The 24,152-nt window shown below is 43.9% G+C and overlaps 1 protein-coding gene across 8 annotated transcripts in view; it reads right to left on the reverse strand.

The window, feature by feature from the left end:
* The window catches only part of RELCH (RAB11 binding and LisH domain, coiled-coil and HEAT repeat containing), an 853,871-nt gene that overhangs the window by 110,298 nt on the left and 719,421 nt on the right, over nucleotides 1-24,152 (reverse strand). For all 8 annotated transcript variants that reach the window (XM_086965401.1, XM_086965404.1, XM_086965403.1 and 5 more), the window contains one exon: nucleotides 10,199-10,337. In XM_086965401.1, the coding sequence (XP_086821527.1) occupies nucleotides 10,199-10,337 (139 nt within the window). The remainder of the gene's footprint in view (nucleotides 1-10,198; nucleotides 10,338-24,152) is intronic.

A 24,152-nucleotide genomic window follows, 5' to 3' on the forward strand; every position in this document is an offset into this window, starting at 1 on the left:
ATAGAGTTAGGGCAATAGATAGATAGATAGAGTGAGGGCGATCGATAGAGTGAGGGCGATAGATAGATGTGTGTGTGGTTGTGTGTGTGCGGTTGTGTGTGTGTGTGGTTGTGTGTGTGTGGTTGTGTGTGGGTGTGGTTGTGTGTGGGTGTGGTTGTGTGTGGGTGTGGTTGTGTGTGGGTGTGGTTGTCTGTGGTTGTGCGTTTTGTTGCAGTTGTGTGTGTGTGTGTGGGTGTGTGGATGTGTGGTTGGGTGTGTTTGGGTGTGGTTATGTGTGGTTATGTGTGTGGTTCTGTGTGTGGTTGTGGTTGCGTGTGTGGTTGTGTGTGTGGTTGTATGTGTGGCCTTGTGGTTGTGTGTGTGTGGTTGTGTGTTTGGTTGTGTGTGTGGTTGTGTGTTTGGTTGTGTGTGTGGTTGTGTGTGTGGTTGTGTGTGTGGTTGTGTGTGTGGTTGTGTGTGCAGTTGTGTGTGTGTGGTTGTGCGTGTGTGGTTGTGTGTTTGGTTGTGTGTGTGGTTGTGTGTGTGGTTGTGTGTGTGGTTGTGTGTGTGTTTGGTTGTGTGCGTGTGTTATTGTGCGTGCTTGTGGTTGTGTGTGTGGTTGTGTGTGTGAGATTGTGTGTGTAGTTGTATGTGTGGTTTTGTGTGTGCTTGTGTTTCAGTTCTTCAGTGCAAAAACAAAATAACCACAGCAGCCAGCAAAACCGAATTAAAATATACAAAATGAGCCACCACTAACCCCCCAAAGAAACTACCTGGATGTCCGAGCAAAATTCAGAGTGAAAGACTCCAAGGGGTCACAAACAGGCAGAAGAAACACCAGACAGCCAGATGCGAAGGTGCTCATACGACATGAATGATTCAAAGACATTCACTGACGATTTATTAAGGGGCCACATCTAACCCTGCACTGCAGAAATCTATGCTCCGTGCTCTGCACAGCAGAGGTGCTGTGTGTGCGCACACGCCGCAAAAGTTATCGCGATCATATTAACGTGATAAAGCCACATGGCAGCTGTGCATGAAACAGCAAGCTTGTGGCTGTAAAAAGCATGTAGAAAGCACTTTGTATTGTAAAGTACTAGTGAATTCCTAAGAAACTATGTAGTGCGGTGGGGTGTATTTTACAGCGCATAAATAAGCAAGCGATTACTCTACATGCTATGCGTGTATTTCATTGAAAAAAGTAGATGTTACTAGTTGTTATTCCTACTAAATAACAAAAAAGCAAACGTAATTGTATAAGCAATACCCAAGCGTTTAGTTTTATAAAAATTCCATATAGTAAAAGTAAGTAAAGAAACCTGTTTAAGGATAGCAATTTAAAGGTATTGTTCTCCAATTTCGAAAAGTACTTTCACACCCTTAAAAATTTGCAAAAAAAACTATGTTGCTTGTAATCTTAGGAAAATTACTGTGTTTAAAGCAAAAGTTGTGGAGCTTTTAGCATCGGTGACGTCAAGGTATGGCAGGTATGGCGTTGTATCAAGAAGAAATGGCAAATGCTAGTTTGGTTTCATTTAAGTAGCAAACTAGTTTGGAAAAAAAGAATAGTGCTTTTTAAATAACAAAGGTTTCGCACTTGCCTTTAGTCTCACAAAGAAATGTACGTAAGCTAGAGATGCTTTGCTAATATTTACTTGTCTGCCAAGTAGGTGCGAACGTTACAGTTAAAGGATGAAAAGGTAGGTTGAGGGGATGTTTCACTTGTGCGGGAACGAACACAGCAAGAGGCAAATCGATGCGACATTCTTAAGAAGGTGCTTTCCTGCCGAGTAAAGAAGTTTTAAACATTGCGCTGCATGTGGCCAAAGTGCAGGGCGCCTTGCTTTCGGCGGTGAGTTTAGAGGTAGACAAGCCTGTGGCCACGTAGTATGTAAATACTTGCAAAAGGGATAAGCTTACAAATGTGTAACGCAAGTTGGGTGGGGGGCGGGAGAGAAGGGGAGTGAGCGAGTGGGAGGGAAGCGCTGGCGAAGCGTTGCGCTTCAAGAGCCTGGTGGGAGCGGGGGAGCCAGCGAGTGGGAGGGAAGGAGGGGGAAAAGCATGTGCTTATGTTCACATGAACTGTTTGAAATCCGCCGATGGTTTGAAAACTTATTTTGCCTACTATAATTCTCCCCTATCCATTCCCTGCGGAAAGGGATAGGCGAGACCTAAAAAGAGAGAGAGAGTGGAGAAAAATGACACCATAAAGAACAGTGCAACAACGCAGTGTCCAAAGGCAGGGGCAGAACAAAGAACAGAGAAGAGACCTGAGCAGCCACCCTGCGAGTAAATAGACAGCCTTCCCCCTGAGACAAAGAACATGCGTAAAAAGCCATGATACAGGTAACAGGCCCACCACCCCATCCAAAAACAAGGAAGGGGGAGCCAGTCCCAAAACAGACAGGAACACAAACCTCCAAGCCACCCCAGCAGAGAGGGCAACCACCCCCCCAAGGAACAAGGGCAAGGCCTGGCCAGATGACACCCTATTCGGAGGTTAGCAGAGGGGACAGGACCCTCAGCAGCAGGAGGAAGGGAGGGGAGGACAGATATTGAAGGCAACCCCCCTCCCCCCAAACCTGGAGTAGCCAGAGCAGCGGGGCACAGGGGCACAGGAGCACTGTAACCCCATCCTCCAAGGAAGCAAGAGGAGGAATGAACCGCAACCAGACAGAGCAACCCGTCATGGGCAAAGAAGGCACTCACAGGAGACACAGCCCCCCACCGGGAGGAGAGTACCGAAGACCAACCCAAGGGTCCTCGCAGAACGGGGAGGAAGGGCGGGCCGTGAAGGAATCTGCAGCTAGATTGGTCTCTACCAGATACATCGTTACCGAAGGTAAGTAACTCGTACATCTGATAGAGACTACTAGCCGCAGATTCCTTCACGTAGAATAGATACCCTAGCAATACCCACGGGGAAGGAGGGTCTGCCAAAGGACCCCACCAGCCTGGACAGAACAGAAGATCCCACAGGGGACCAGATCTGCGGGCCAGAAGTGAAAACTTCATCCCCGCCAGGCAAGATATTAAAATTAAAACTTACCGGGGCCAGCAAAGGAGCCCTTGCCTGCCCGATCCTGGCCTGCATCCTGTTGAACAGCAGCCTCCTCCTCCTGTGTCCTCTTGCCCCTGGGGGGAGCTGATGTACAACATGAAAGAAAGCAAGACGAGAAAACATGGATGATATTTGTCAACCAAATCAAACATTTCAAAAGAACAATAAACAAAATATTTTGGCGAAATAGCAAATAGACAACTATTCCACGGGATATATATCTCATGTGGTCTACTACGTTATTAGTATTGCTTGATTTGCACGCGAAGTGACAGACAAAGTCCATCGTGATTGCAGATCAGCGACAACACTAAAAAGTTTCCTACTACATTAACCAGTCATTAAAATACTCAAACTATCAATCCCCCACCACTATTTCTTCTTATCGCCATGTGTACAAAGGAAGGACTGGACTTGAGTCTGTAGAGGCTGATTTAGAAGCCCCTTGCGGCTCTTTTGCTCCATTGTTGCGTGACTTTTGTGACGCAGCGGCAGAACAAAAGAGGCGCCATGGTGCAGCGTATATTAACAACGTGACGCATATGGGAGATGCATCACGTTGTAAAGCCCTGCCCCATCAGGGGGCGTTCCGGCGCAAGGGAGGGCGTTCCTGCGCAGGAAGGCATCCTAAAAGTGGCTGAGGGAAATCTACAAGATTTCAATCAGTCACTTTGAGGACAATGATGCGCGACTCAAACCCTGCGCCTGCCTGAAGCAGACGTACGGCTTGACGCAGCATTGGGGAGATAGGGCACCCCAGAGCATTGCTGGAGCTGCGCCATCGTTGCGACGCAACTCCAGCAATGTGCCGCCTTTACGGCACAGATGCGCAACGCTTTGGTGACGTTTTGGGCCCATGGTGCGCCGCATTGTAAATACGGCGCACCATGGGTGGTGGTGGCGTGGCGCACAATTACTGGCGCATCCCTGCTACTTTGCAGGGATGCGCCGGTAATTAAAAATCTGACCCTTAGTGTCTAGCATTACGCAGTTCTTTAAACTACACTCATACATAATTTCACAGGCCAATGAAATGAACACAAAATCGAAAACAAATAAGCATAGTAGCAACGCTACTGAGAAGGAGAGTAGTGCACCTGAAATGCACAGAACATTTTGAAATATAATTTACCTACAATGTAATCAGCAGCATTAATGCTCTTGGTAAAAAACAAAAATTTACAATATAATAACACAAAGAGCAGGAGAAAACAGAGTAGTAAAGAAATAGCTACTACTACTCACCAAGCCCGGGGATCTCAAGGCCGAGCAGGTCGAGCAGATCGCGTTCCCGGTCCAGGAGATCCGTCCAACGGTGGGTGGCCTGGTTGTAGGTGCGCAGGACCCGAGAGTGTTGGTACATGGCCCGGCACACCTTCTCCCACCGCTTCTGGCGCTCCTGGATCCCGTACCCGCGAGCGATCTTGCCGCCTGCCATGATGGTCCTGGGGAGGCGGCGCTGAACATAAAAAATTAGTGCGGCAACCTCCTCCGGGCTGAAGATCTCCCGGGGTGCGACCTGCTCCCCCCTCAAACGCCCGCACGGGAGCCGGGCACGGGGTGCGGGACCCTTCCCCTTCTCGGGATGCTTCCCGGCTCCCTTTACCATGGTCTGGGCAGAAAGGAAGCTAAATAATAAAGAAAATAGAATAGGGAAGAAGAAAAAAAAAGGAGTTTAAAAAAGTAGTTTAAAATTAACCAAAAGTAGCAGAAAACACAAAAATATAGAGCTAGAAAAATAGAGGGATAGATAATAGGTAAAATAGATTAAGAAAAACTTCAAACAAGCAAAGGATGGCAGAGATTCAGAGAGGATAGAAAAAGCATGCCCAGAACCATAGCAATGAATGAGAAACAAGATGGCCGCGCCCGTTCACGACCGTGAGGGTAACTTTGCGCCGTTGCGCTACAAGCGGCTCGCTAAAACGCACAAAACCTTGCGAACTAACACGCTGCAAAAAAACAAATCGAATATTCGCACAAATTTGCGGCTTCCGAATCCCGCAAAATTGCAGAAAAACGAGTTTTGCAAAACTGAAAGCACTCAGCAGGTGCAAAAGTTCAAACTCATCATTAGTAACCATTCCCTGTAGTGCTTCCTGACTGGGGCCCCTCCAGAGTTCAGTTGCTAGTTGCAACAATTGGATGACCCTGCTCTGACCCTCACAGCAGGCTCATAGAATAGCTACAAGTAGGCCACAAAGGTCCTGGAAAAAAAAATTGCACTGCAACAGAAAGCAAATTACGGATAAGGAGGCAGGTGCCAGACTGGAATTTTAAAACAGTGACACATTAATAAATCAACCCCAAATTAATTCATGTCAGTTGAAGCAGGGCAGGTGTGCTTGCTTCCCCCCCCCCATAATCTACAGTGATGATGAGGATGATGAACCAGAGGGTGGCATTGCGGTACCAGAGGGTGGCATGGTTGAAACAGAGGGTGGCAGTGTTGAAACAGAGGGTACTGTGAACCTGTGATGATGAACCAGGCGTAGAAACAACATAGTCGCGACCGTTGCGTGCCGACAAGTAAGTTCGCAATTGCGAACTGGTACAAAACCCTCGCGAACTGGCAGAAACCCTTGCGAACACAATAAAAACAAAAAAATCCGCAAATTCGTGAGATTTCGCGGATTTTGCGGATTGCAAGTTCGCAAATACGCAAATTCGCGAACGCCAGATTCGCAAAATTCGCCCATGCTTAGGCGGCGGTCGATTAGAGCACATAGCGCCAGAAATGCCACCAGCCCGGAAGTGGGAACAACTGCTCTGACCCCCTGGGGCACCCTCCGTTCAAGCGTCACTTGCCGTGACGGACCGGGGTGCCTGGGTCGAGCAAGGAGTGTGCAAATGAGCAGTAAGTAGTATTGTGCAAATAAGCAGTATTAAAAAATAAAAAGCTTTGTTAAAACAATTAAAACATAGCCTAGACCTGGCCGAGCAGCGTAGTCTGTCATCTGACTCACGTCAGCTCTTCCCCAGGTCTTTTATCGGTAATGGGCGGCGGTTGACTAGAGCGCGTAGTGCCGGAAATGCCACCAGCCCGGAAGTGGGAACAACTGCTCTGATCCCCTGGGGCACCCTCCGTTCAAGTGGCACTTGCCGTGACGGACCGGGGTGCCTGGGTCGAGCAAGGAGTGTGCAAATGAGAGGTAAGTAGTATTGTGCGAATAAGCAGTATTAAACAATAAAAAGCTTTGTTAAAATAATTAAAACATAGCCTAGACCTGGCCGAGCCGCGTAGTTTCTGTCATCTCTGTCAAGAGGGGGAAAAAGGGGGTGGGAGAGGGGAGGAATGCACTTAGAAGGGAGAAACAGGAGAATGAGACAAGATACAAACCAGAAATGGAGGAAGGGTAAAAGACGGGAACTCAAGAGACATGCTGACGGAACTTGATGGGACGAGAGACTGTGGAAACAGAAAGACCATTTCTGGAAAGCGAGAGAAACTGGAAAACTGAGGAGAGAGGTGAAGTGAGTAGAAGAAAAGGTAGGGTTAATAAGAAAAGAGAAGAGAAGGGAGCAGGCTGATAAAGGAGAACAGAGGGAGCTGAGCAAGGAGAGGCTGAAGGGATGGAAAATTAGGAGAAGAGGAAGGGGCAGACAGCAGTGGAATAGAAGTGATGGGAGGGAGCTGAACAGAAGAGAGAGACAGGGGAGCCTAAGTGAAGAGACAGAGGAGAGATGAAGAGGGAACAGAGACGAGGGTGAGGAACAGATGGGAACTGGAAGGAGAAGTTAAGAGAAAAGATACAGGAGTGACTGAGGAGAAGAGAGGAGGTGGAAGGTTGAGTGGAAGAGACACAGACAGGATAGACAGGGCTCGAGGAGGCTTCTTTCAGGCAGTTGTACGAAAAAGACTGAGAAGAGTGGCAGAGAGGAGGCAAGGAGAAAAGTACTGAGGAAAAGGAAGTCTGGGTAAGAGTTGCAAGACGGGGGCAAAAAGGAGAAGAAAATGTGGTCGGTCTCTAGATCTGACTGTCCTGTACCCAGATGGGGAGCTAGATTGCCCTAAATAAGAATCTAGGTCAACTCCTTGGCAGCCAATCGGACCAGATCTCGGTCTCTCAGGACAAATGAGAACCCTTGGGCTCCCTGGCTTCCCTCTGGCAGTGCTGGGACAGTGTCAACGCAATAGTGCGCAGGAGGGGCTGGGATAAAATACAGTACAATCTGCCATTGAACTCCAACCTCAGAAAGGGTGTCCAGGCAGAACATTTACCTAGAAAGTAAAAACTCTTTGTAAAAACTCTTTACACAAGGAAAATGGGTACCCAGTAAAAATGTTACAAAGGGCAATATCTGGTAATTTCCACAAATATTATAGCTTTCAACAGGAGAAATTGTGGTAAGGAGCCAACACATGAGATCAGTGTAATAGAATGCATGAATGCTGTAGTTTCTTTTTTCAGCAGTAGCACCCGGCATTGTGACCCTAGACCTGAAAAGGTTCTTGGCAGCAAAGCTTGTTTTTCTTAATAGGGTTGTGCAGCAGCCGCTTCCATCGACCGCGCCACGGGACCAGAATGCATCACATGCACGCCAGGATGACCAATAACTCCAGCTCACAGGTGGCATATTAGACAATGACTAGTGCTTGTCCATGAACAGTGGGCTTGAGGTGCTGGAGCAAGACAAGCAGCACGCCTAAAAAGCAGAAGAGCTTTCAAGAAGCTCTAGGAGCTCGATCTTGGCAGTAACTAGAGCTCCCTACAACGCCAATGGAATTCTGTGACAAGAGATAACTAAATTATGTATCAGGGTTGACTAAATTCTCCAGCTTGATAAAGAAAATTATGTGACGCAATGCCGTACATTTTGTGACACATTACTTCATAAAGTTGTCATTTGCACACACATTAACATTGTCTGGGCAAAGGTTTCAATCAATCAGTAGCAGTTTAACAACCAAACACAGTGTAAGCAACGGAAAGACCATTCAATCTTTGAATTGGGCTTTCAACTGTGCAACAAGACGTGTAGCCAAAATGTTAGTAAGTTTTTACCTGTTTAAGCTAGAAACAGTTTTGTATAAAATAGGTAGATTATGCAGTGTGTGAAGAAAACATTGCGGCCACAGAATTGCATACTTTCAGCAGTCCTACCCCACCGTGAGGATGCCATGGCTATACTGTCTCAGACGCAGGAAGCTCATTGGCGGGGAGTGGGAAGACATACCTTGGGCAGGAATAACTCTTGGGAGGCGAGTTGCATGGACTTGAAGCAGGACAGACCCAGCAGTGAAGAATTCACGAGTTAACAGCTCCTGTCATTGAGCTGCTGTCAGTCAACATGGCACAGTCCAGGCATCTCCATGCCCAGACTGGTTCCCAACATCAGCATGAAGTGCTGGCCCTAGCCCCGGCGTGTATGGAAAGAAAACACTTTCAGGAGAGCGCAATGCATGGCTAGAGAATGGAAGCAGAACACCATGGCTACACTGTAGCAGTGCTGCATGACAGACAGCAGCAGACAACTGCCATGTAGCTGTTGACACAGCAGAATGTCGCAAATGAAAGGCATGTGTGATGCACAGCTCGGATGCCCCTGTGAAAGAGAACTCTGCCAAGCTAGGCACAGTACAACAAGGCATCTCTTCTGTGCATTCAGTGCGTGGTGGAAAATTATGGTGCCCTCTGTGTCTCCCATATCAAAGAGATATTCAATGGCCTTGGACTGAATAGAACCCACTGGAGGGTTGGGGACGACTGGGCTGCAGGGGCCTGCTTTACACCCCTGCATAAATTCCAGGTGTTTAAACAGTAAGAAAACACCCATTCTTTCTCTTTGCAAAAGAAAACCTAGTCATTCACATTAGTTTGGATACAAGTTTAAATGGATCCCAGTGAAATAAAGGTCCCATAACCAAAATTTGACCTCGTACAATTCAAAAATGGCAGGTTGTTAAAAGTAGCCATTATCAACTAAATTTGCAAGTAGTCTTTGCAGGAAGACATGGGACATATGTCTATCTTGGTGCTTCAGGAGTTAAATTAAGCTTCTAATGCTGTGCATCTCTTTGCAGCTGACAGCCTACTCTTTACTGGTAAAACATTGAGTCATCTGTTCAGTCTGGCACTAGGATAGCTAGATATGCATTAGTCGAGGCACAATGCAATGGAAATAATATGCCATAGGTCACACCAAGTGCTAGCCCCTTCATTAAGAATTCTGTTAAAAAAAAAAACAACGCAAAGAAAGAACCAGGACGACATGACCTATCACAGCTAACATGAAACGACTTGAGACCTGTTTAGAAGTAACATATTAAAAATGATCTGCCCACGATCGCCCCAGAGACCACCTTTTCAGTTATAAAGGCTGGGCTACAAAATTGGGAATACAAAGAAATGACTAGGACAGAAAGATCTATTATCGGCTGCCGTGGGGTACGTGGAGATCTGCACATGCTGGAGGCCAAAATTGTTGATCAGTATCCAAACAAAACAGAGAACTAGAGTGGGTCCTGCTTCGGCCCTGGGGGGACTGGGGAGTGCGCTGCTCGGTTTACAAACAAAAGGGAGCACTAGAGCGGGTCCTTGCTTCTGCCCCAGGGAGGACTGGTGAGTGAGCATTGGGATCGGAGTGTTTGGCTTCCCACTAAACATGCAAAGACAGATTAAAAAAAGTTCCACCAAAGCGGATGAAAACAGTACATAGGCCGGGGGATACTGATAAGAGAAACAGCAGGAAATAGTATGCTAAGCCAACAGAAACTGAGAAAAAATAAGTAAGGGGCAAGCACAGGAACCTATGAAAAGCAAGTGCGAGATGTAAGCCCCTTTTGATATTCATATTAAATACAATAGATTTCACGCAGGCGAAACCAACATGCTTAGCGACTACTACATTCCATTTCCCCATCCCAATAATTCTTGCTAATGTCAGTAGGTGTTTTGACTTTTTCAGTACTAGGTACCTGTGACCGCTCATAGCTGGCACTCAGGATGTTTAGCTGGAAGAAGGCTGCTCACTACTAAAATTTCATGAAAACACAGGAATTGAGTTATGTTGTCCATGTAGCCTACTCAGTCACCAAATCAAACTATGATACTTTTCAGAAAATATTTTTATCAACAATTTTGTAATAATGTTTGCATTTTAATTTACATTTAGTCAGCATACAGCCAAACTTCCCAGTATGTTAGAACTTACATTCATCTCTGAACCGAGGCTCAGCATTGGGCCCAACTCTTCCGAAGGTCCTTATGATCTCTATGTGCAAAGAGTGCTGATCTTGATACTGCGGATCTTCAAGAAAAGAAGCCAACTGCATCTTAACACGCTCCAGTAACTGAGAAAAAGGAAATGCACATAAAGCACATACATAATGATGCTTTTAACATTTTGATTACCTTCAGTATGCTTCTGAGACAATGAAAAGTTCAGAACAGGCAACATTCAGTTCCCAGCTACTTGCAGTAGGCAGTAAATGCATCAACATGGGTAAAAACCTACTAACTCAACAAAAAACCTGGAGGTGGCCAAACAGTCACAGTTGCAGTCATTCAGTTCACAAAAAGACTTCAGATACATATTGGTTCATAAATTCTGCAAGGAAGACTTATTTTCACATGGTTGCTGACTTGACATCAACTGCATATTAGCTTTACACCACACATCATCGATCATAGCAATAAACAACACAATAATGACAATTATTAGATAAAACAAGATAAGGAAAAGTAGCTCTACTTAAAAACTCATGTAGAGTAACATTTTAGGTGGAATAAAATATATGAAGTCAAAATTAAAACAATCCTTAACAAAATATGGAACTTGAGATACATCTACAAAAATTAATCAATCTGAGCATAACTTTCAAACCATACAGCAGGAGTAAGAGGGTGGGTGGACTTGTTTTACACCAATCGAGCCAGGCTTAACTTTCTTGAGACTGTGGAACGATGCCGGAGGAACTGGAGAAGAAATCCAATGATTATAACGAGATGAAAGGGGATCTGTTGTTGCATCTGTAACTGTAAGTTGCTGCATGTATATAACATTTTGTGTTTTCCCATTTTTAGAACTTTCACAGCATTTTAATTCACAAGGTTTGGGAATTTTCTTGAAGCAATGCTAGTTACCGAATATCTATTTTTAGAGTTCAACAGTCAATATTAGATGACATTAGATTCACAGGGTATACCAATAAAGTTTAAATATATACACTTGAGAATTATGATGCAAGGAATCCAATGAGGTTACTAAGATTTTCTTGTAGTGCAAGACTAAATCTGCTCTATAACCTGTAGGAGAGCTACCATTCACTTAGAAGACTGAAAGATAGAGCTATCTGTAACGTTCAAGTCTGAAACATAGTGTGATCTATAAAGTGAAAGAGGATGTTTACATTTTAGTATGTTTAAACAGTTATTTCCATTTAAGGTGAACCTAAAAGAAGTCAAGTGTAGCAGAGCCCCCCAAATGAGTTGGAAAAACCCATTAGGGTGATGTTCCACATCTCTATCTCTCATCCCATTTCCCATTTTCCCTTTTCTCAGGCTTACTGCTTAATCATTGCATGTGTTTGTTATAGATGTGGAGTGAGTTGCTCCTGCTGAATCTGAACTAAAAGGGAGTCCATTATGACAGGAATAATGCATTAGTTAGGAGATTTATGAGAAGGTGAAGCATTCTCTTTGTGCCTTCCTTTCCCATTCACTCAGTTGTAGAAGTGGGTAGACTAACATTTGAGCAAAGTTACAAAGACACACTTTGAGTACTAAAATCGCAGGATGCACCATGGGCTGAGTTGGTATGGCATCCCCTTGCGACAAGGCATTGCATGGTTGCCACATGCTCTACCGGCACAGAACCTCCAAAATGGGTAAACTAAGGCTCTGAGAGTGTCAGAGGGCTAATGATTCAAGAAACCAGACTGCTGTGAGGTTGGATTTGGAGTGGCCCCTTCATAGATAACATTAGTCACCACAATGACAGGGTAGTGATCAGCTCATACTACTGGGGGAACACACAAACTCTATTATGACACACCTTGCTTCACATCTATTGGGGGTGGGCTAAACGGGTTCGCAGCAACCTCTGAATCAGTCTGCATTGCCTGTAAAGACTAGATGGAGGAGTACCAGAGCTGTTGCTTTTGTTTATCACTGCCCTATGCCCTTCTAGATCTATCACTATAGAGAGGTGTCGGGCTGGGTGGTGTGAGTCAGGAGTGATCTGGGATTTGTGTTGGAGAACTGGCCTCTGCCTGCTCTGGTTGCTGTTGAGCATGAACACTGGACTGGTATGCCAATTACCTGCTTTTAGAGAGGGTGTGGTCTCCAGTCTGTCAGAGTCAGCACTTCACAGATACATTTTGCTCACATACACTTTCAAAGCCTGCTGAGAAGTTCAAACTGTGGTGCACTTTAGGATGTGCCAAGCACTTTAGGCATTCAAATGACATCACAGAATGACATGCGATAAAAGACGCTCCAATGTAGTAGTAGTAGTACAGATTTATTTATTTATATATAAGGTTGTATATAGCGTGAACGTGACCCTCTGGGTATCAGAGCGCTTTACAATATACACTTATAAAAAATATAAGATATGAGGTAGTATAAGGCATTAGGTATTCATCATTACGTACAAGACCGGTATATAATAAATGGGTAAGAAAAGCAAAAAACTTTAGAGGGCAGTGCAGTAGTTATGAACCAGGAAACCTGGGCTACTGTGCTTTTTTTTTTTATCAGCGGCTTTCAAGTTATATGCACACATGCAACCCCATCTTGGGGAGACCAAAAGGTGGTCTAGCAACTTTAATCGCCCTTACCTCACCCCTGATTTTAAAGAAAGTCTATAATAAGTCACAGTATTATCAATATATTTATTTATACTCAGAGGGGAAACAGTCCATAGTTCTGATTAATTTTTATAATAATATTTTCGATGGTACTAGATCAAGAATCATTAAGGCATTAGAAAAAGACCTGGACCATTTTCTAAATGAATTTGGGGTGGAATATTTACTGATATGGGCGGGTGATTTTAATATTGAAACTTGTGATATTGCATCAGGTGTACAATGTGGACTCTATGATTGTTTTGGGGGAAAGTTTTCAGCACTTTAAGCATGATGACTATGGGGAAGAAATGAATGATCTTACCCATAAGTATAATTTAATGGTTCTAGATTTGGAAAACCCAGATGGAGAAACATCTTTATGTACCTATGTTGGGGCAAGATCAGCTTCATGTATTGACCACTTTATGGTGTTGGTTAAAGTCGTGGGCTCGATAGAAAAATGTGTAATTTGACCAAGCTTGCTTAGTGACCATCATCCACTTATCCTCACACTAAGGTTTTGCCTGACTCAGCAACCCAGGGGCAAGGGTTCAGATAAAGACATTAAGCCAAAGGGAGCTAATGGGGTTAGCATTAAATGGTCCAGGGTAAATCCAACAACTTTTATGGATCAACTACGAATCAATAAAAAAAAATATATTGACAGCTGTCTCGACAGCTCCTTAACAGATCAATTATTTATAAGTGCCTTTAACAATATCATGGTTAAAATGAGTGAGGACTTAAAAGTCTAAAGGAAAAAACCAACCCATGAAAATAACCCCAGATTGTTTAACCGGAAATGCTCCAGGCTGAATAGAGAACGGAAAAAAGCACTAAAGGTAAAACCATGAGATGGAGAAAAAATTAGAATCCTGAGGAAAGATTATAAAAGCACCCTAATCAAAAGAAAAAATGAAATTCACGATGATGCTTGGGTGAATTTTGGTCAGGCTGCAGAGACAAGAAATGCAACATTATTCTGGAGGACAATTGATCACCCCTATTTTAAAGAAAACTCAATAGAAATAATTGAATATGCAGTCCCTGCTGAAGACTGGATCGCAAATTTCGAGGGTATTTTTAACCCTGATGCTGTCTTAGAGATGATCGTAAAGAACAAAAATTGTATTTTAGTAGACCCAGTACACACATAAGTAATTACTCCGGGGGAGATTAAATCAGCCCTACAAAAATGTGGTAATGGAAAAGCAGCCAGCCCGATGGGGTACCTATAGATTTATTTAAATGTAACATTGACTTCTGGACCCTCATCTTAGTAAATGTTTTTAATGCAGCACTAGGGGGGGGGTATTGCCAGCCTCCTGGGTGGAAAGCATTATGGTTCCGATATTTAAAAAAGGGGACAGGGGGAAGGCAAACTGTTACCGACCCATATCCTTCTTGGACTGTACCTTCAAACTGATGTGGAGAATATTGCTGGGAAGATTAGAACAATGGGCTGAGGAAAACAACATCCTTCCAGCCGCACAGTATGGTTTCAGGAGGGGTATGGGTACAGTGCCTAAACCTTGAGTTATTAATAGGAAAGTATACCATAGCTAAGGACGGAGTGTTACACCTTTGCTTCGTAGATCTCACAAGTGCATTTGACCTGGTCAATCAAGTTAAATTGTGGGAAACACTGAAAGATCTAGGAGCCCCCATAGATATCATAATATACTTATCCCAGATTTATGCCCTATTAACCTCTAGAGTATAGTTCGGAAAAATGGGGGAATGCACCAAGGATTTTAGGGTCATGAGAGGAATACGCCTAGGATGTGTGTTGGCACCTCTCCTTTTTTCTTTATACATTAATAACGTGGATATAGAATATATATATTTCACCTCCTCTGAGGCTGCCGGGACTCCACAACAGCAGTGCATTCCAGGGTCAGGGGTTGCCCTGTCGTCAATTTTCGATTTCACCAAGCATAAACATTTTATGTAGATGCACTCCGCTCAAATTAAAATTACCACTCCAATTGTTGTTGCAGGTAAAAGGATTTAGTCAAAAATCATTCCAGCATGATATATTGAGTGATGGAAAAACACCCAATAAACTCGTCCTTCTCTCGGTTAAACTCTACACAGAGCTTGGTGCAATAAATAAAGTTCATTCAAACAGAATTGCGTGACGAACAAAAAAGTGTCAACATAAACAACGGACTTACATCAAACGTCCCTACAGATGGCAGCCATATTGAAAAGGTACTCTGTTTACATACAATTACTCCGTGGTTCATTATTTACACATTGCCAAAAAGGCTGGTTAACACTGTTTTAGTACCAAATGAAAACATTGTATTTATTTCTGCGTAAGCAGGCAAAAGCATCATAAATCATTAATAAAAACTTATAGATGCAAATTTGCTTTGTTCATTTGAACATACTGTATTTTACTCGCTGTGACATCGGAACTGCAATTGTGCAATATAACAATATATCCGTTGTTCGCTGCAGATAAAAATCGCCTTATTGCTGCACATCGTGTCAATAACCTTAATAACGGTAAATCAACCCAATAATCTGCCGTGAGAGTATCTAACTTAGTAGGTGAACAAATAGTCTTGTTAAACCTAGTGGAAAGAAACAATTATTTGCCACATGATAAAGGCTAAAATACTTCAATCCCCAGTGGGTGGGCTCAGACTCTATTAATCCCAAGTGGGAGAATCCTATAATCTGCGTCATGAAACAACTAATCATAAAGCCATCTTATATCTCCATTCCAAATGGTTGCATATACTTGAAAGTCTCCACAATGTCGCAACTTGCTTGGTTTCTTCGCCTGAACGAAAAAAGAGAAACAGAAAAAAACCAGTCAGGCCAAACAGAAACGCTGAATACTCGGGCCAAAATCTGTAACGAATACATTAAAAACATATAGTGATTGACACAGTATGTGGATTAAAAACAATTCAGAGATCTTACTTCAGGAGGCTCAAGGCCTAACACAATCAAACATGGAATGCTGGCGATACATATAATGAAAAGATAAATAGTCAAGCATCAAAGGTAAAGTAGTCAGTCTCCCAGATGCCCAGCTAACTCCTCTTCTGAATTCAGCTCTCCTGGAATTCTGGTGTCTAGGTCTAATATATAACAGCTCTCCATTTGTCGCAACATACGTATCCTATCACCTCCTCTCTTCATAGGGGGGACACAATCAATAACAAAGAACTTCAATAAGTTCCGTTTGCTTTTGTGAAGCTCTTCAAAATGTCTGGCAATTGGTGAAAGTTGGTCTTTATTTTGAATTGCCCGCATGTGTTCGAGAATACGTTTCTTTGCTGGAAACATCGTACTCCCAACGTATTTCTTGGCAAACAGGCAAACCAAGATATATACACAGTAGTCAGACAGATAGGAGAGATGTTTGTTAATGGCTTTTTCTCTGTCTTCCACAGGGTAATAGACTTTCTTGACATTTGAACTAAATTTGCATGCCATGCATCGCCAGCATTCCATTTTTGATTGTGTTAGGCTTTGAACCTCCTGCAGTGAGATCTCTGAATTGTTTTTAATCCACATACTGTGTCAATCACTATATGTTTTTTATGTATTCCTTACAGATTTTGGCCCGAGTATTCAGCGTTTCTGTTTGGCCGGACTGGTTTTTTTCTGTTTCTCTTTTTTCGTTCAGGCGAAGAAAGCAAGCAAGTTGCGACATTGTGGAGACTTTCCAGTATATGCATCCATATGGAATGGAGATATAAGATGGCTTTATGATTAGTTGTTGCATGATGCAGATTACATGATTCTCCCACTTGGGATTAATAGAGTCTGTGCCCACCCACTGGGGATTGAAGTATTTTAGCCTTCATCATGTAGCAAATAATTTTTTCTTTCCACCAGGTTTAACAAGACTATTTGCTCACCTACTAAGTTAGATACTCTCACGGCAGATTATTGGGTTGATTTACCGTTAAAGTTATTGACACGATGTGCAGCATTAAGGCGATTTTTATCTGCAGCAAACAACGGATATATTGTTATATTGCACAATTGCAGTTCCGATGTCGCAGCGAGTAAAATACAGTATGTTCAAATGAACAAAGTGTATAAGCAAATTTGCATCTATTATTTTTTATTAATGATTTATGATGATTTTGCCTTATTACGCAGAAATAAATACAATGATTTCATTTGGTACTAAAACAGTCTGTTAATCAGCCTTTTTGACAATGTGTAAATAATGTACCACTGAGTAATTGTATGTAAACAGATTACCTTTTCAATATGGCCGCTATCTGTAGGGACGTTTGATGTAAGTCTGTTGTTTATGTTGACAATTTTTTGTTCGTCACGCAATTCTGTTTGAATGAACTTTATTTATTGCACCAAGCTCTGTGTAGAGTTTACCCGTGAGCAAGACGAGTTTATCGTTGAAACGCATTGGGTGTTTTTCCATCACTCAATATATCATGCTGGAATGATTTTTGAATAAATCCTTTTACCTGCAACAACAATTGGAGTGGTAATTTTAATTGGAGCGGAGTGCATCTGCATAAACTGTTTATGCTTGGTGAAATCGAAAATATATATATATATATATATATATATATATACACACACACACACACACACACACACACATATAAAAATAAACATATATGTACATACATATACAGGTGTATGTCAAGACACTAAAGTTTATACATACACTCAAATATGTATGAAGACCAACATATATGTAACTATGCAGCCCCATAAAAGCCAAAGCTAAAAAAAGGGACAAAAAGCCAGAAAACAACTCAGCAATGCTTGTATAGTAATAAATTACTTAAGACAACTTGTAATTGAGACCATACACCCAAATGGTTTCATACAAGAATCTCTTTATTTTCCAGAACAAGGATAAAAACACAAGTAATTGAAGGCAGTTTGGCCCATAGGCTGCATAGGAATTACTGTCCTGAGGCAGAAAAGACAGCTGGCACCTCGCCTTTAAGATTTACAAGAATCTAGGCACTTTGCCTTTAAGAACCTCAGAGAGCCCTATGCTCCCAGCATGCACCACAGGTGGCAGTTAGGTCATTTCTTTTTGTAAAGGTGTATAAAAAACACTTAAAAACCTGTACTAACATTGCTAGACCGGGGAGGCGGGTGGGGTGTTTATGACTTTGATGAGTATACCCCTGGATGAGAACTAGGATTACAGGTAAGTAACTTATCCTTCTCTTCCAGGGGATACTCATCAATAGTCATAAGTAATGAATAGAATAGCAAGCCCATACCCCACACTTCGCAGACCAGCAATGTAGCACTAGTAATTAAACCAATCTTGAAGTAATAGGTAGCAATAATCAACCAAACAGATTCCTCAGAGATGCTTGACTTACTTGAGCATCTGCCTGAGTATCTGAATCTAAGCATTAATGGCGAGAAAAGGTATGAACAGACCGCCATGTGGCTACCTTACAAATTTCTGCAATGGGAACGTTTCTGAGGAGAGCCGTAGTTGAGGTTTTTCCTCTGGTTGAATGCACTTTGGGCCTCCCTTGAAGAGCTTTATTAGCTAACTGATAGGCCAAGGAAATACAGGAGACTATCCATCTTGAGATGGACCGCTTAGAAGCTGCTAATCCAGTATTGATGTGACCATAATTGACAAATAACCAGTCCGTCTTTCTAATATCTTTAGTTTTATCCAAATAAAACTTCAACACTCTCTTAAGGTCTAAAGAATGTAAGGCCCTTTCAGGGGGCGTAGAAGGATTGGGAAAGAAAGTGGGTAAAGTAATTCCCGGATTTATGTGGAACTCTGACACCACCTTTGACAGAAAACTAGGATGAGTTCTAAGAACCACCCTATTTGCATGAAATACCGTGTAGGGTTCCTTACAGCACAGAGCTTGCAATTCGCTTACTCTACGAGCAGAGGTAATTGCGACCAAGAAGGCAACTTTCCAAGATAAGTGCTGCAAAGAAGTCTTGTGTATTGGTTTAAAAGGTGCTCCCATCAGCTTGGTTAGGACCACATTGAGCTCCCACGGAGGAGAAGGTGCTCGAACTGGCATCTTAAAGAAAGAACCCCGTGTAGGTGATTTTCTGTACGCTGTGATGACTGCTAAGTGTACCTTGATGGAGGAAAATTGGAGCCCCGACTTAGCCAGATATAACAGATATGGTAGAATGACCATTTCCTGTCCTGTAACTGGGTAATGTCCGTTATTCAAACACTAGATGTAGAAACGCTTACATTTGAAAGCGTAGGAAGCTCTAGTAGAAGGCCTTTTGGCTCCCTTGAGGATGCTCATACAGTCACCTGGTAAGTCTAACTGCTGTCAGCAGTAGCGAAGGAAGGCTGGGATGGAATACTCTCCCTTGGCTCTTGGACAGCAGGTCCGGACAGCAAGGTAACCTCTGGGGTGGAACTTCGGAGAGTTGGAGAAGGTCTGGGTACCACCACTGGCGCGGCCACTCCGGAGCTATCAGTATCATCCTGGAGTTGATCTTGTAAAATTTGGTTATCACCACTGGAATGAGAGCTAGTGGGGGAAAGGCATAGAGCAAGTTCTGGGACCAGCTTATCAGCAGCGCATTCCCACTTGACCCTGGTTGGGGAAACCTGGATGCGTAGACGGGGCATTTGGCGTTTGTTGCGTCTGCGAACAAGTCTATGTCTGGAAAGCCCCAGCGTTGAAAAAAGCCTTGAGCAACGTCGTTGTTGAGCACCCAGTCGTGCGCCTCTACAAACTCTCTGCTGAGGAAGTCCGCCTGGACATTTAGGACATCCGGCACGTGGACTGCCTTGATGGTTAGACGTCTTGCCAGTAACCACTTCCAAATTGCTTGTGCCTCCTGGGACAGAATTCTGGACCTGGTGCCTCTCTGCTTGTTCAGGTAAAACATTGTTGTGGTGTTGTCTGTCTGAACTACGAGGGAGTTGGATCTCAGAAACGGAAAGAAGGATTTGAGAGCTAGCTGGACTGCCCTCAGTTCCAGGAAGTTGATAAGGTAACCCTTCTCTGTGTCCGATCACCGACGTTGCACCTGGAGGTGATCCATATGGGAACACCAGCCCTGCATTGAGGCATCTGTCACAATAGTTTGCGTTGGAGTCTCTTGGTGAAAGGGAACACCCTGCAGTAGATTCTATCTCTGTGTCCACCACCTGATGGAGTCCTTGGCCGACTGGGGAAGGGCAATCTGATCCTCCCACTTCCCTGAAGTCTGTGCCCACTGGTCCTCCAGAGCCTGCTGAAGAGAATGCATGTGCAATCGAGCATTGGAGACAATGAAGATGCACGAGGCCATGGACCCCAGGAGAGAGGACACTTGTCTGACAGAAGAGAGGAGAGTCTGTTGAAGCTCCCGAGACTTCGTCCTGATAGATGCGAATCTCTCCTCCGAAGGACACAAGCTTCATTCCACAGTGTCCAGCGTCGATCCTAGGTAGTGAATGCTATGAGTGGGGTTGAGAATCGATTTTTTGAAATTGACTCGTAGACCCAGTTTGTTCAGAATGTGGAGACTGTAAGACAGATGCGACTGAAGCAGAGATGGAGTGGAACTCTTCAGAAGACAGTCGTCGAGGTATGGGTAAATGAAAATTCCTCGTTTGCGCAGAAAAGCCGCCACCACTGCCATGCACTTTGAAAAGGTTTTTGGGGCTGACTTAAGTCCGAATGGCAGAAATCGAAACTGATAATGATGCTGAGCCACTTGGAAACGGAGAAACTATTGATGCTTCTTGGACACTGGAATGTGGAAATAAGCATCCTGCAAATCTATGGAGCACATCCAGTCTCCTTGATGTAAATGGGGGAAGATCTGGTGTAGAGCCAGCATCCGGAACTTTTCTTTTTGTATGTATCTGTTTAAGATGCGAAGATCCAGAATAGGCCTGTACTCCACAGACGGACCTTTTTTCTCAACCAGGAAATAGCGAGAGTATATCCCCTGGCGTCTCCGATGAACTGGGACACGTTCTATGGCTTCTTTTAACAAAAGACTGTACCTGCATTTTTAGGATGGGATGACACGAACTGAGTTCCCTCGGAGGAATTGAAGGAGGTGGGGTCTTGAAACGTAGTGGATATCCATTTTCGACAATATTTAGCACCCATTTGTCGCTTGTTATATTGTGCCACTCCACCAGAAAACCATCAATACTTCCTCCGACCGGAGTAGACAACACGTTTAGAGGAAGTATCTCCTCATTGTCTCGCTGGCTGTTTTGAGGTAGAGGCCTGTTGTTTATTGTTACCTCTTCCCCTCCCTGGTTGCCTTTGTTGGAAATGAGACCGTTGCTGTTGTTGTTGACCCTGAGACGACCACTGGTTCGATTGACCTTTTTGTTGGAACTGGCGGTTCTCATTGGAGCGAAAACACTTACGAAAGTCTTTCTTTTCTCCAGACCTACCGCTTTAACTGTGTCCAGTTCCGCTTTCATTTTTGTCATCTCTTCGTCTGCATGAGGACCGAAGAGAGAAGATCCATTAAACGGTAAGTTAGTAATTTTTCGCTGCACTTCAGGTTTAAGGCCAGTTAATCGCAGCCATGCAGAACGGCTTGAACAGATCCAGTGAGCGTTTCCGTGAGCGAGTAAATCAGCCGCATCCGCTGAGGCGTAAATAACTTGGTTAGCGACAAGACCTCCTTCTTGTAAGATTTCTCGAAAATCTTGCTGATCTTTTTTAGGAAGCTTATCTACAAAATGACCCAGGGAATCCCATAAGGACCTGTTGTATCTTCCCAATAGAGCAGAGGCACTGGAAACCTTCATGAAAGAGGCCGATGTGTTGCACATTTTCCTGCCCATGGAATCCATTAATTTGCTGTCTCTATCTGGAGGAACTGAGGAGGAAGACATAGATGACTGAGTCTTCCTAGCTGCTGCCACAATGATAGAATCTGGAGGCGGATCAGAGCGAAGAAATAATGGATCCTGGCCTTATATTTCTTAGCTATCCGTGAAGGCACAGAACCCACTGTTGCAGGAGTTAGAAAAGTCTGAGTGGCAAGGTCAATAATGCCAGGAACAAGTGGGAGCAACGGTCCGGCTGAGGAACGGTGATGCAGGGTCTCAAAGATTACTGAGGTAGACACAGTAGAAACCGACATCGTTCTATTAAACTTGCTCGCTTCTCGACATAACACCTCATTGAAGGTAGTGAGATTGTCCACAGGTGAAACTCGTGATGGAGGTGTAGAGGTACAAGTAGGAGAGTAATCTCTCATAGAGGTCATAGTAGACGACGTAGACCAGCTGCGAGGTCTTCGTGGTCTCCTCCTTGGTGAAGAATGAAAATATCTAGATCTATCCCTTGAATGCCTATGACAGGATCGCGGAGAGCGTGATCTAGTCTGAGATCTTCTTCTTGAAGATACCACAGTGGGTGTCCTTGATCCTCGTAGAGATCTCCGAGGTGTTTGAATTGGAGATTTTGACAGGCGGGAGGAGAGTAGGTACAGGAGTAGTCCGAACCAGGGCTGCTGATAGACCTAGCTTTCTTCCGCCTAGGTTCTTCACCAACTTCTAGAGAGCCCTTCGGTGAAACCTGTACAATATGAAGTTCAGGTGACGAAGATCTTGAGGGAGAGTGAGATGTACCGGCAACCTCCTCCGAGGCCCCAGCATGTTCCTTGTCCCTCGACGTTGATGGCCTCGACGTCGACAAATGCCTCTCCCTCGACAAACCATGGTGATGTCCTGTAGGAGTCAAGGGCTGTGCAGATTTCGACGTCTTCAAAGGGGATCTCGAAGTCGAACTGGCATGACGTTGTGGTGACTTTGACTTCAAATGACCTCGACTTCGCAGGGATCTCGACGTCGAATGATGACCTGCTCTCGACGTCGACCGGTCTCCAGGTCTCTTAGACGTCGGCAAGCTTCTCGACGTTGACCTACGACAATGTGACGGAGAGTGTCTCGACGTCGATGGGTGTTTAGGCGACGATACATGTTTCGACGTCGATAGACTCGCATCTTGACCATACCTCAGGTCCAAAGCAAGACGCTTTGAATTCGAGGCCTTTCTCAACGACGGAGACGTACGCTGTCTCGAAATCGGAGACTATTCAGGCCTTTTGTTCGACGGTGGCTGCGACACAGCCGGCGAACAATCTAGAATCTGCCTTTTTCTCGATGTTGTAGAGGCAGACTGTAGATGGTGTTGATGCTTCTGATGAGAGAAGGGCTCTTGAACCCTAGGCCACTTTCTGGATGGAATTTTCCTCTCTCCATCACCGCCTGAAGCCAAAACCTCTCTCTATCACGGAGTGTTCTTGAGAAAAACCTTTGGCAGTGATAACAGGCGTCTACCTTATGAGAAGAAGGAAGACAGGCGATATACACGGAGTGTGGATCTGACCTAGCCATCTTTTTTCCACAAGATGGACAATTTCTGAAGAGAGCTGGCATCTTGACAGAAAAAGATGACAAGTTTCTGTCAGAAAAAGAAGGTAAAACTTCTTCCAGCACAGGAGAAATGCTAAACAGCAAGAAAAATAACAATTTCCGACTAAAAAGTCAAAAAACTGTTGAGCTCAAGCTCCAGGATCCTCACAGAAAGAACTGGAAAAAAGAACTGACCTAACTGCCACCTGTGGTGCATGCTGGGAGCATAGGGCTCTCTGAGGTTCTTTAAGGCAAAGTGCCTAGATTCTTGAAAATCTTAAAGGCGAGGTGCCAGTTGTCTTTTCTGTCTCAGGACAGTAATTCCTATGCAGCCTATGGCCCAAACTGCCTTCAATTACTTGTGTTTTTTTCCTTGTTCTGGAAAATAAAGAGATTCTTGTATGAAGCTATTTGGGTGTATGGTCTCTATTTACAAGTTGTCTTAAGTAATTTATTACTATACACGTATTACTGAGTTGTTTTCTGGCTGTTTGTTCCTTTTTTTTAGCTTGGGCTTTTATGAGGGCTGCATAGTTCCATATATGTAGGTCTTCATACATATTTGAGTGTATGTACAAACTTTAGTGTCTTGACATACACCTGTATATATATATATATATATATATATATATATAAGCTCCGGAGTCCCGCACATGGGCGGGGATAATTCACTGCTTATGACTATTGATGAGTATCGAATAGAATGACTATACCTTAGAAAAGATCTTAAAAAATTCAGTCAAGAAAAGATGCATCCCTATACTAAAGAAGACTACAACACCAATGATCCGGGGTCAGATAATGAATCCTTGGGGAGAACTTCTTCCAATACCTCACTTAGTAGCTCCGAAGACTACATCCCCAGAAGGGGTGGGAACAACAATAGATATCAGAGACCAAGAAGGGGCAACAGATGGCAAAGACCGTATTACCCCAATATGAATATGCCTCACTTCCAACCA

Source organism: Lissotriton vulgaris, chromosome 4_1, assembly GCF_964263255.1.
Source record: "Lissotriton vulgaris chromosome 4_1, aLisVul1.2, whole genome shotgun sequence".
Classification (NCBI taxonomy): Eukaryota; Metazoa; Chordata; class Amphibia; order Caudata; family Salamandridae; genus Lissotriton; species Lissotriton vulgaris.